This window comes from Papaver somniferum, chromosome 2 (assembly GCF_003573695.1).
Source record: "Papaver somniferum cultivar HN1 chromosome 2, ASM357369v1, whole genome shotgun sequence".
Classification (NCBI taxonomy): Eukaryota; Viridiplantae; Streptophyta; class Magnoliopsida; order Ranunculales; family Papaveraceae; genus Papaver; species Papaver somniferum.
Window position 1 is genome coordinate 147034533 of NC_039359.1, and position 12501 is coordinate 147047033.

A 12501-nucleotide genomic window follows, 5' to 3' on the forward strand; every position below is an offset into this window, starting at 1 on the left:
ATATTTATCACAATGAGCCGAACAATGTACCAACAGTAATAGATGGGTTATGAAATTCAAGTTTGACTGATTATCAAATAAAAACTTATGAGCCGATCCACTAGGTTCGGCTCATACGATATTCAAAATATACTAAGTTTTAAGCCGAACTGTTTTTGGTCTGTATAAAAAAAAAGAAGTTCAGCTGTGGGTTTTCAGCCGAACACTACTCTGAAACTAACAAAACCGAGACGAATCATCGATTACATGTCATAAAACAACGGAATAAGCAAAAAACAAGCAGGGGTATTAATTAGGGGATGGGTTAATTAGTGGGAGAGTTATAGGATTAAAATTTAATTAAGCGGAAGGATATTAATGTAAATTAAACTATGCAGGGGTATTATAATAACTTATGCTTCATTAGGCCACCCCTTATAAACTGTCACAGGATGGCATCATAGGGCTGTATGCCCCGAAATTTTGCTGTATGCCCCAAATTAGGGTTCTATTTAAATTGAGGCCGTCTGTCATAATCTCTTTTATCAAGCTGCGTAGGAGCTGCCTGAAGCACGTTACAAGAAGTTTCGACAACCCGATCCTTGGTGGGCTCCTAGCGGTTCTAAATTTAGGCCAAACCCAGCACCACATTCTGGGATCGATAGTCTATAATCAAAGACGACACGATAAATGACCAAGCCAGCTTCCAACTCTGTGCAATAAACAAGAGTTTCATTTGTGCTGTCAGTAGAATTTTCCTTTGGTGTTGTCGCAAGTCTACAAAAGAACTTCTGACAGATGACAATATTTATGTCAATTCAATTTTCTTTCTAATCTGCAAATCATACAAGGCGCAAATCCAAGATTATGGGTACAACTCCTAGTTTCAGAAATTATCATATTACGAGTCACTAATTTGAATATGTAAATTAAGCTAACACGATCCCAGATAAAAACAACCAAAGCAGGATTTCAACACAAAATCTGACGATGACGGTAAAACATCCTATTTTGTCCTAGAGGAACCACTACAAGTCATGCTGTAATGGACATGACGATAACCTTATGACGAGGCTTTCTCTGGCTTATTTGGTAATGGCAGCGTTCTTTTCAGCAGCCAAGGTGCACCTGCCGTAACAGCTTACTCCTAGCAATTCCAACGATAACCTTATGACGAGGCTTTCTCTGGCTTATTTGGTAGTGGCAGCATTCTTTTCCAGAGGCCAAGGTGCACCTGCCATAACAGCTTCAATTTCCCATGTCTGTCGTGGACAATTGGTGAGATTGTCCGCACCATTTGATGTAATATACTTGACAAAAAGAAAAAAGAAATTATTAGAGAGATGTTCAATAGCATCAAAATAAAAAGAAAAATGAAAGATTATATCTATAGCCAGTTGTTGTTTTAATATTTAGCGACCATTATCAATTTTGAAGTGTTAAAGTTAGCCTTCTAATACCCACGGACGCATACGTTAAGGTTGGCTGACTAATTCATGGATCACATGATAACTCAATTTTCACAAAAACAGCAGATGGGGGACGCTGATAGTGGAAGTGCGAAAAAAATATGAATAGTAACTAACTCAAATTTAACAAAAACATATGGAGTTATTAAGAAAGGATCAGTAAAAAGCAATACCAGGTCACTTTCGATCCGGACTCCACCGAAGCTTTTAAATCTTGCAATCTCTTTGTGGTTGAAGAACTTTGATGTGCTTGAATTTTCCATGGCAGGAGCCAGTAGCGCATCAATGAAATAGCATCCTGGTTCTACTGTTATCACCTGTACAAGAAAAATGTAATTCAACTCAAAACAGTTGCAACATCATACGACACACATATAAAATAGCCAAGGAGGTAGTATATATAACCAAGATGGTTAATAAAGATGAGCAACAAATTTTAGATGTAGATCCATTACTAACCATTCCCTCTCGGAGATCTCTAGCTGTACGCAAAGATTTCAATCCTGGTTCCTTTGGCCTCTCTATTTCCTGTTAATCACACAAAATCTAAGATTGTACCAAAAAAGCGAGCAACAAAGAAACAATGACTTCATTAAAAAGCAGTAAAATCACCTTAGGGTAACCACCAGGATCATGTGTGTCGATTCCTAACAAATGGCCAAGACCATGAGGCATAAAAACAGCACCTATTCTTTCAGTCATCATTTCATGAACGTCACTACAACACAAACCCGCAACAAATTTGCAATTAGCATTCGCTTTTGGCATAATGGCATTAAAATAGTACGAATAGGAGTAGAAAAAGTACCCAATAAGGATGCCACCATCCTTTAGTGACTCGAGGATAATTTTCTCTGCTAATCTGCAAGTAAGAGATTAAGTGAGCTCAGAGATGCACGATATATGGCCAAGAAAGCATTATAAAGCTCATTATTGCTTATACTACAAGATGTGTCTCGAAACTTCATAACTGCAGCCAAGAACGATCAAGTCAGGTGCTTACTTGTGCATGTCCACCCAGTTTACTCCAGGTTTCATTGCGGATATGACATCATCATGAGCCTTGAGAACAGCCTACAAGGCATAATAATTTTATTTTTCATATTTACGAAATAGGAAAGGAAGGAAGGAAGAAAGAGCAACCCCAAGAAAAATATAACAAGACATGAGAATAAAAGGAGAATTTATTGGTTCTTCAATACAAAAATTTAAAATTTTGAAGAGATCCTTTTAAACTACTCTAGAAAAGAAGCGCTTACATTGTAAATCAGCTTTTGATCGCTGGTGAATTTTCCATTGACCTACAATTACAGACAAGTAGATTTTCTGCATTAGAAAATTAAAACTTCAAGCACAGTAATGGGGAAGGACATGAAGGTGGTGAAAAGCATATATATGTTAGTATAAAGTATGCAATCTTTCTACTTAGTATCAACTTCAAGACAGAATAAATAAATTGGATATGAAATATGGAACTGGTTTTTGTATAACAATATGGTGTAATGAGACATTGGGAAGAAGAATCTCGCTATTCAACAAAATATACAGAATAGTTGGAGTGGTAATAGGAACAAATGGACATCAAATTTAGCTATGTACACTTACAGGGAAAGAACATGTGATGTCAGAACCATAAAAATTGTATTCAGCTCCCATATCTAGCAGTGCCATATCTCCGTCTTCAAAGGTCTGCAGATATTGAATTTGATATACTATCTCCGTTAACTTCAAATATAAACTCAAGAGTTTCACTTTAAGAAAACAAATAAGTAGTAGACAATAGAAATGATTGTATGTGCAAATATGGTCTTCGCTTCTCAATATACTCTATTCCACATGGTCTACATGACAGCAACATGTCAATACAACACTCATTCCAACAAAAAGCATCAGTGCTACTTATGAATTTAAAAAGCATGAGTTCAGACATACTCTGTCATTTGGAGCAGCTGCATGCCCATAATGGAGAACAGAACTGCAGATGAATAAAAAAAAATCATTTAATATCAATATTCAACCGACCATAGAGTTAATATGTCCATCATAGCTATACTAATTACAAAAAACCCACAATTATATATTCGCACTGCACACTGTAATGGAACTCCAGTTCTTCCATGCGCAAAGAGTCGTGAGATTTTGTATCCAAACTAAGTAAATAAACTTACCTATTACCACCAGTAGCACATATGCATGTATACGAGCAATGTCTACAACCCCCGTACATGTAGGTGTGATGAAGAAACATGCTCTCTAATTGGTACTCTTTCATGCCGGCTCTCGTCCTTCTCATTACCTGCTCCAAGTGGATCAAGTAAATTTTCATTCATAAAGTAGTATACCCAACACAAAGGATAACAAGGGCTACTTTATGATAAGACACAATAAGTCCATATCCTAGCAACAAGGGAAGCTTTACATGCATGTAATTGAATTTTAAAGCAATTCAGCTAACATGGTTCAATGAATCTTAGATATCTGATACATATTACTCGGCAACATAGATTTATGCATACTGGAAGCAACCTCGGTTTATCAAGAAAGCTTAATCATGCAAACACACACACGCACACAAACACAAAAGTCGAGATAAAACATTAACCGACATAGTGAAAGTAATGCAATTCGAGTCTTGACCCTATAAAACATCTGGTTTAACTGAATTTGCATTTTATCTATTAAGGAAGGATACTCCTGATATCTTAGTCTCTCGCTTTTGTTAAATTAGAATCCATATTTAACAACCTAAAGATGGCGACAGTTAACAAATTAGGAGATTCATTTTATCAAATTACAAAACATTTTTACAAAACGTTACCTCCACATGAGCTTCTGAGCTTATATCATTGGCATACTGAATAAGAGAAAGCTCCGTGTCTGATTTAATTGCGCGGCATTCAGTTAAAATTGGATGTAGCACACTTAAATCAGTCTCAAATTTTTCCATTTCCTGTCATACAAATATACAAATTGTTAAGTTTCAAGAAATGATATTTCAACCTTTTCAATCTAGTGAGATGAGAGCATGGATTTGAATACCTTAAACTCCGCAGGCTTAGAGAAGTTATTACTATCAGTGTTCTGCCCATGCAAGAGAAATAATACAGGCTTTTCAGATCCTTCATGATGAGAGTGTAAAACTTCTACAATCTCATCCGTGTAGCATACCATGTTAACCATATACATTTCCTGCAAAGACAAGACAAGACTTCAACACCAGAACGCATTGAACATGATACTTCCTAACCAACAACAATTGGTAAAAACAATGTCACCTTGAAGTGGGATGGTGATTTTATTTCCCCCAACCAAACAGCATATTCGGCAGGCAATCTTGGAGCAAACAGAATCGAATTTCCAGTCGAGATATCCTTAGAAGCAAAAACCCAATAATTTGACATAAGATTCCATTAACTAAACATGCTAAACTATGCAAAGAAAATAGGATAACTCGACAAATATTGAAAATGCGATAACTCAACAAATATCGACGTTGCATTGTAAGGGTGGTGAAATAGCAAACTCACAATGGCTCCATAAAAACCTGGCTCCTTGACCCCAAACAAGTAGGCGAAGTAACTCTCTTGTCTATACATCAATCAGACAAAAAAAACACACATATATAGTTTTGAACAGGACAATTAAATAAAAAAAAACCCTAATTTGTAATAATTAGGGAAATGACAGACCTGAAGAGCTCCGTGTGATCAGTACAGTAGCGATTTTGTTCTTCACCTCCCTAATAAGAAAATACAGATTAATGATCTTTCAATTATTCATAAAATTGAATGAAAATTTGAGGAATGAAACTACCTGTAGCAATACGAATCCTTTGAGGGGTCGATTAGAGGAAGATAGATGTTGGAGAAGAGATCCAATTAATTTTGATCGATTTAGGGCATAAAGTTCCTTTGGAACTGGAGGAGGAGGATGTAAAGAAGAAGAAGTGGCTTCTTCACATTGTTTCGCCATGACTGATGATGCAACACAAGTAGGATTTGAAACTTAATTCTTCGATAGATAGAGAAAGTCTTTATGGCGTGTTGGTTGGTAGGCCGGTTCCTATGGGGTGCCAAGCCCACTGCCCACCCATATGCCATGCCAGCTGGCCTGGCAAATTGGCCTTGCCACTATAAGGAAATTAATAAGCGACCGAGTCTCGATCGTTTTGTGGAGACCCGATCACTTCCTAGATAATGGTGTAACGGCTATTTCCACTCATATCTTCCTATAAATTCACTCCACTAAATTCAATTTAGTCATACTCATTTTTTCATTAACACTGTCATCTTACTCTTTTGTACCTAATCCGCGGTTTAGTTTTTAGTTTCATCAATGAATTTGTCTGACGAAAAGGTCCTTATTCATGTGGATCTATTTGAAGAACAACAACGAATATTCGAAAGGGTTGAGAATCTTGAGATGGTTGGGATGGTTGTGAAGATGGTGTTGAAAGAGAAAACGTGTATGGGTGAACTTGCAGATTCATTCTACAAATTTGATAATATTTCTGGATTATATTTAGGAAACACGTTCAAAATATGATAACAATTTTCATAACCAAAATTTTTCCCATGCTTGTGGTGCCAATCATTTCGACACTTTCGTTCAACATAAACATCGACAAGACCGCTCCCTCGAGCACGAGCAGCTTGCATTTTAGCAGTAACATACAATGCAACTTGGCCGTTGATTAAAACAAAAATACTATACAATCCATTCGTATCACGACCGTTGGTGTTATTAGTTTCTTCACGAAATTTAACAGATATTTTATCCCACAACTTTGTACATTGTTGTTGGGCACCATCGATATTATCTTGTGTAAAGAACACATAGTTTCTGCAAATGCTCTCATCTTTGTCTATGGTAAATTTTGCACCCCTAATCTTCTTTTGATTAGTCAATTGAGATTTGGACTGAGACATATTAAAAAAAGTTACACAATATGAGTGAATCGTAGATAAAATGAAAGAGTTGGATGATGAAATTTGTTGTAGATTATAAGAAATGTGAGAAATGTCAAGAAGATAAGGTGTAAGTTAAGATGAAAGTGTAATTAGGTATTTATAAAGGGGGGAGTTTAGGGCCGTTGGATCAGATCCAACTGAGAGATGGAGATTTTAGGGTCGTTGGATCAGATTCAACTGAGCGATCAGATTCAACTGAGGGGTATTTATAGTTGGATCAGATTCAACTGAGCGATGGAGACTACACCGTGGCGGTCTATTCTTAGCTGGTCGGTCTAGTTTACACTGAGCGGTCGAGTCGTGGATTTTCCATGCCCATAGGAACCGTTCATAGTAAGGGAATTTTACTCTCAGGAATCATATTCCAAAAGAAGGGGGAATCCAATACTCATCACCCATCATGGGTTTAGGATTTCCTTACTTTTTGGGAATCCTATTCTTAACCAATCTCCAATCCTATTTACCAAACATGAGAATGGAATTGTATTCTCGGTTTCCTTAAAATTCCAAAAAGTCTCTAGAAATGATGAGAGGGACCAGAAAAATTTTGAACTAACTTTTGGTTAGAGTTTGACCATGTCATTTTATTTTCCAAAATGCAAGTTTTAGATTTTTTTTTTTGTTATATGCCAATGATAGATCCAGGCCCATTCCAATCAGTTGGATTGGCCTCACTGTCAGACCCAACCCATGACTGACCCAACCAACAGACCCAACCCAATTATTGTTATTAGTTGAATCACTAATTTTGGTCAATGGTGGAATCTTAGTCTCAGTTTCTCTACAATATTCACAACAATTTTGTTTAATGTTTCTCCGTTCTAGTATTTAAAATTAAGTCGAAAAATCAAAAATCTTCACAAGTATCAACAAACATTTTTCTACGATTACTAAAATTCAATCAATCATCTACAATACGTGGATATCATTGTGTTACAAACCAGATATGGGAAACCCTATTGATAAAGGGACCCAACAAGCTAGTTAGTTTAACTGTCAGATATGATTAAGTTAATGAAAGTTGGTTAGTTTTAATGTTCAAATTATGTTTAGTGATTAGTATTAATGAGTGTACATATGAGTCATTGGATTTACTTCCAGGATGCTTACACGTAGAGTAGGGTTTCTCTTGTATCTCTTTTTAAAGAGAAGTGATGTTGTCTGGTAGGGCATCGAATGAGAAATTAAATTTAGGCTGTGTTTTTCAAAATACAGAAAGGTCCTTGCATTTCAGGTTTACGACATTGGTACCAGGAGCAGGTTACGATGATTGGAGAAACTATCAAAGATATTGACAACACCATGAGGGAAGTAAGACAAAAGCTTACAAATATGAGTAATCATCTAGTATGTGAAGCACATGATACAAGAGTGATAACTAGAAATCTCAGAAACATTAAAGTAAAACTCAGATCTAGTACATGAGCTTGTGAACCTCACCAAACAAAACATTGAAGACTTCCGTAGCACCAAGGGAGAATTCGTAAAGAGTATTGCAGCTTTACAACAATTAGTGAGTCACATGACTATGTGGGAGTTCTACATCTAGAAACATCAGTTCTGCACCAAGAGAGAAAGAGAAAGACTATAGTACAAACAATCTTTTTGATAGAGGTACATATGGTTCTTTTAAAAGTCCAAAGATCGATTTCCCCAGATTTAAAGGTGACACCCCTGATCTTTGACTAGGAAGTGTAAAAGGATTTTTTTATCTACATCAAGTAGATGAGATACAGAAGGTGAATATAATTTTTATATACTTATATTAAAGAGCTGACTCATGGTTCTTAGACTATCAAACTGGTAAACAACTTATTCTCTGGCCTGAATTAATTTTAGGTATTTGTTTTAGATTCGAAGATCTGGCGAATGATAATTACATAGGTCGTTTGAATAAGTTTTCTCAAATAACAAGCGTAGAAGAATATTATTCTAAGTTTGAAACTTTAAAGTCTAAGATGTTGAATAAAAATAAGCATCTCACATAAGATTACTTCGTTTTGAGTATCGTAAGTGGGTTATAAGATAAGATATTAAGAGTGCGGTGCAAATGTTTAAACCAACTACGCTATCTCGAGATTTTTATTTATTTAAGATGAAAAGACAAGGGTACATAAATATACCACAATCTTTTTATTTCAACCTATAAGTCTGATACCAAGTGTGATCGTCTATGGAAAATAGTCGAGACAATACGACAGCTATGGTATACACTTTGTGTAATCGTCTATGGATATGAAATCGAGACAATACAACAACAAAGTGTGCAATTGATAATAAGTATGGTATTAAACCGAAACTCTATAGGATCAATTTCAAGTGATTAGAAATTAACATACAAGTGTATTTACTTTAAATTATAATAAACAAATTATTGCGGAATAATAAAGTAAATGACACACCAGGAATTTGTTAACGAGGAAACCGCAAATGCAGAAAAACCCCGAGACCTAGTTCAGTTTTGAATACTCTCAGAATTAAGCCGTTATACAAAATCTAATTCCAACTTCGTATAATTGAGACCAAGTAGACTACCCGTAGGAACTCAGTTCCCTCAGTATCCCTGCGTCTTCGACTTCTTGAATCACTCACGTGAATCAGAAGATAGAATCCACTACCTTGAGTTTCTTTACTATTTTTGATCATATAAGAGACAACAAAGGAATGAAACTGTTCAATAATCTTCGGTACAAGATGTCTTGAGTATTATTGATAAAGGCTCTTTTCTGTTTAATCTAATAAACTCCTAAGATTAATCTGAATCAGTAACTTAGATTCAGATTCAGAATTATCAAGTTCGGATATTGAAGAGTACCACCAAATGATAGTTTCCGATATTAGAGAATAGTTCGGTTGAACTAACCAGGCGTTGGTATGTCAAGTTTGGTTGTCATATTTTAGTATTGAAACTCATCTAGAGTTGCTTGATTAGATACCAGAGTCAACTTCGTTTAGGTTAGACTAGAAAGTCTGGGAATGTTGAGACATACAATTATTACTCCGAAGACCTGAACAATGAGAAGAAGTAATGACTACAATGATGATATCATCCTTCCACTTGGGGGTAGTAATATTGACTTGAACTTTTTTCAATTCCTAACGTATCTTTCAAGTCGTACTATATTGAAAACATAACATGCGAAGCTATATATACTGTATATATTGTATATAATATTTTAGTGGATAGACATGATCATAATAGTATGATCATAGTATTAAGGAATTATATTATGAAGTATAACGCTTATCTTTTGAACTTCGTAGATATGACATCGACAAAATCTTGTATATAGTTTTATGATTATGTGTATGGGTTATGGTGAAGATTTCATCCAGGGAAACAATGTTTTACATTTGTTTAAAGGTAGTAAGTTCGTGAACTTGTTTCATGAATTGAGTGGGAAGTCCATAGGTATATTGGTTCGACTATTCATTGCATATTCTTTGGATGACCAATATGTGTGAGTTGGTAGAATCGATCTTAACTCAGGTTATGTATCTTGGTATAATCGATCACAATACCTAGACTTATGATTTGGTATGATCGATTCTGGTAATTCGTGTAATCGATCCTAAGTAATCACCATGAGATGGTATGATAGATCCTTGTAACTGGTATGACCAGTTCTGGTAATTGGTGTGACCGATTATAAGAGGTTGTGTGACCTATTACAAGAGGTTGTGTGACCGATCTTTCTAATTGGTATGACCGATCCTAGTGACTGGTATGACCAATCAGAAGTAGGTACCATGTTTAGGTTGAACTGATCCATGTGATTGGTATAACCGATCTGAACCCATGTATGTGACTTGGTATGACCGATCACAACTAACAATTGTGACTTGGTAGGACCTATCACATAGTAGTCTTGCAATTTTGGTAGAACCAATTCTAAACCTGTTTGTGGTAGAACCGATTCCAAAATGCAAATCTGAATTTCCGTGATTTACATATTTTCTTCATGAACTTGTGTAGTTTCAGAACATACTTTGAACATGAACATTTACTCTTAGCTTTTATTGTTCAAAGATATTCCTTGGTACTCAAGGTGATCTCATACCGAAATAAATTAAGAGTATTTTAATTAAAGTTTTTGGTTTTATATACTTTAATTACTAGCAATTAATGCATAGCTTTAGATAATAAAAATTAGTAATGTGCATTTACTAATTGGATATTTTCTATGAGAGATTATGGAAAATATGGGACTACATTTATAGGAATTAGGAAAGCCGAATTCGAACATTCATTGCATATCTTAAGAATAGTTTCGGTTTTGGAAATTCCTTGGTGTCCAAACATCCTTGGTCTGTAAATACCTAAGTTTGCAGTTCTAGCAAACTATCCTAAGATCCACGCAAACTTCATTTCTTGTTGTTTCTGGTGGAGCAGTCTATTCAGAGAGGAAAGTATCCTAATTAGGTGAAATCTCTCACGGTCAGTTCATGACTAGTTTGTGCGGTAGGAATTGATGGGCCGTGAAGTGCTTTATAAGAACGGATCCAACCAACGAGCCAACGTTCGCCCGATGGACGCGGTAGTCACTTGCTCATTACGTGAATCATCCTTGCAGTCCAGCAGATAATCCCATAAATCTTTGTCCTCATCATTTAAAGCTTTGAAAACAGTTACCTCATCATACGAGTGACTACCATGAATGGGCTGTCCTGTGAGAGAAAATACATCCTCCAAGACTATGGTAGCTTCCCCCCATGTAAAGAATAGTGTATGAACATGATACGCCCAATGACAAAAAAGTCGCGTCATATCACGCCTACATCTTACAAAGGGTGGCTACATGATCTGGGTTGAAGAGGACATAAGACACCCAATATGGCCATATGGCTGGTGCTTGCATCCTTTCCCTTCTTTTACTGCTTCGCCGGAAATTGATCCTTCCTCACTTTCTCATTACGTGAATCATCCTTGCAGTCCAGCAGATAATCCCATAAATCTTTGTCCTCATCATTTAAAGCTTTGAAAACAGTTACCTCATCATACGAGTGACTACCATGAATGGGTTGTCCTGTGAGAGCGAATACATCCTCCAAGACTATGGTAGCTTCCCCTCATGCAAAGAACAGTGTATGAACATGATACGCCCAACGACAAAAAAGTCGCGTCATATCACGCCTATATCTAACAAAGGGTGGCTACATGATCTGGGTTGAAGAGGACATAAGACACCCAATATGGCCATATGGCTGGTGTGGTGGATGAGGAACGAATCTTAATAGTAGGGAGATCATAATCGTCACGATAAATATCCATGCGCGAAACTTTTTTGAACGAGAAAGTGTCTGGAGTGTCCGCCTCGGGATACATAAGCCACCCGCGCGCGGAAGAATAAGGTAATACGGAAGGGTTAACAAAACGTGGAACAAGAACATCATCCATACGAAGAACGCGCTGACCATCGCGAAGACTTCTCAACTTTAATGCGCGCTTCAAATCAGGATTATGTGTGATATCTGTGATTGTGTACGCCTTAGCGTCTGTTGGTGGGGGTATCTGCATTCTTCTTGGCCCGCGGATTCGATTTCTTCTGAGTTGGCTCTCATCTCTTCCTCGGACTCTTCCTCCTCGGATGAGCTACTAATAGAAGAGCTAATGGATATGGCGCGTGTATGGTGTGTTCAGAATGAGATGAAGAAAATGATAGGATAAAACAAAGGAGAATGGAATGATCTAGTATGCTTATATATATGCAATCTCGAGATCAGGACGTGGCGGTTACAAAAAGCGAAGGAAAAACTGAAAGAAACTGTAAAGTTTCCTACAAGTCGCAGATAACCAACTGCCACCAAAGAACGCGGGGATATAAAGGGAACTCCCTCCTCTACCTCTAAGAGGGGTACACATGCAAGAACTAATTGACTATCTGGTTATTTGAAAATTAACCCAATAGTCAGGGGACTAATGTTGATACATGAAAATAATTATCCCTTAGCAGGGATTGGGAGCTCCTAGAGGGAAGGTAAACCCAAAATAAACACGGGAGACTTGGGGACTAAATCCTTAGTCCACTAGAAAGTTTCCTTAGGATGAAAAGGATGAGGAGGGAATTAATGGAAAAGGAGAA

The 12501-nt window shown here is 36.6% G+C and overlaps 1 protein-coding gene across 1 annotated transcript; it reads right to left on the reverse strand.

Annotated features, from left to right (window-relative positions):
* Positions 1-786: 786 nt before the first annotated feature.
* On the reverse strand, positions 787-5459 carry LOC113349385 (xaa-Pro dipeptidase-like). The gene is made up of 16 exons (XM_026593353.1): positions 5262-5459; positions 5138-5187; positions 4976-5036; positions 4724-4819; positions 4488-4637; positions 4267-4398; positions 3617-3744; positions 3381-3423; positions 3054-3137; positions 2708-2749; positions 2452-2522; positions 2257-2310; positions 2061-2166; positions 1908-1976; positions 1622-1765; positions 787-1289 (listed from the first exon to the last, which is right to left on the reverse strand). The coding sequence occupies exons 1-16, from the start codon at positions 5418-5420 to the stop codon at positions 1170-1172; spliced, it is 1509 nt and encodes a 502-aa protein (XP_026449138.1). The 5' UTR covers positions 5421-5459; the 3' UTR covers positions 787-1169.
* Positions 5460-12501: the final 7042 nt, after the last annotated feature.

Bases quoted from the DNA above. Each gene is read 5' to 3' on its own strand.
- LOC113349385 (XM_026593353.1), bottom strand. From the start codon at position 5,420: ATGGCGAAACAATGTGAAGAAGCCACTTCTTCTTCTTTACATCCTCCT. The intron at 3,424-3,616 runs GTAAGTTTATTT...ATTCATCTGCAG, and splicing joins TGTGCTACTGGTGGTAATAG to TTCTGTTCTCCATTATGGGC. The intron at 3,138-3,380 runs GTATGTCTGAAC...CAATATCTGCAG, and splicing joins CAGCTGCTCCAAATGACAGA to ACCTTTGAAGACGGAGATAT.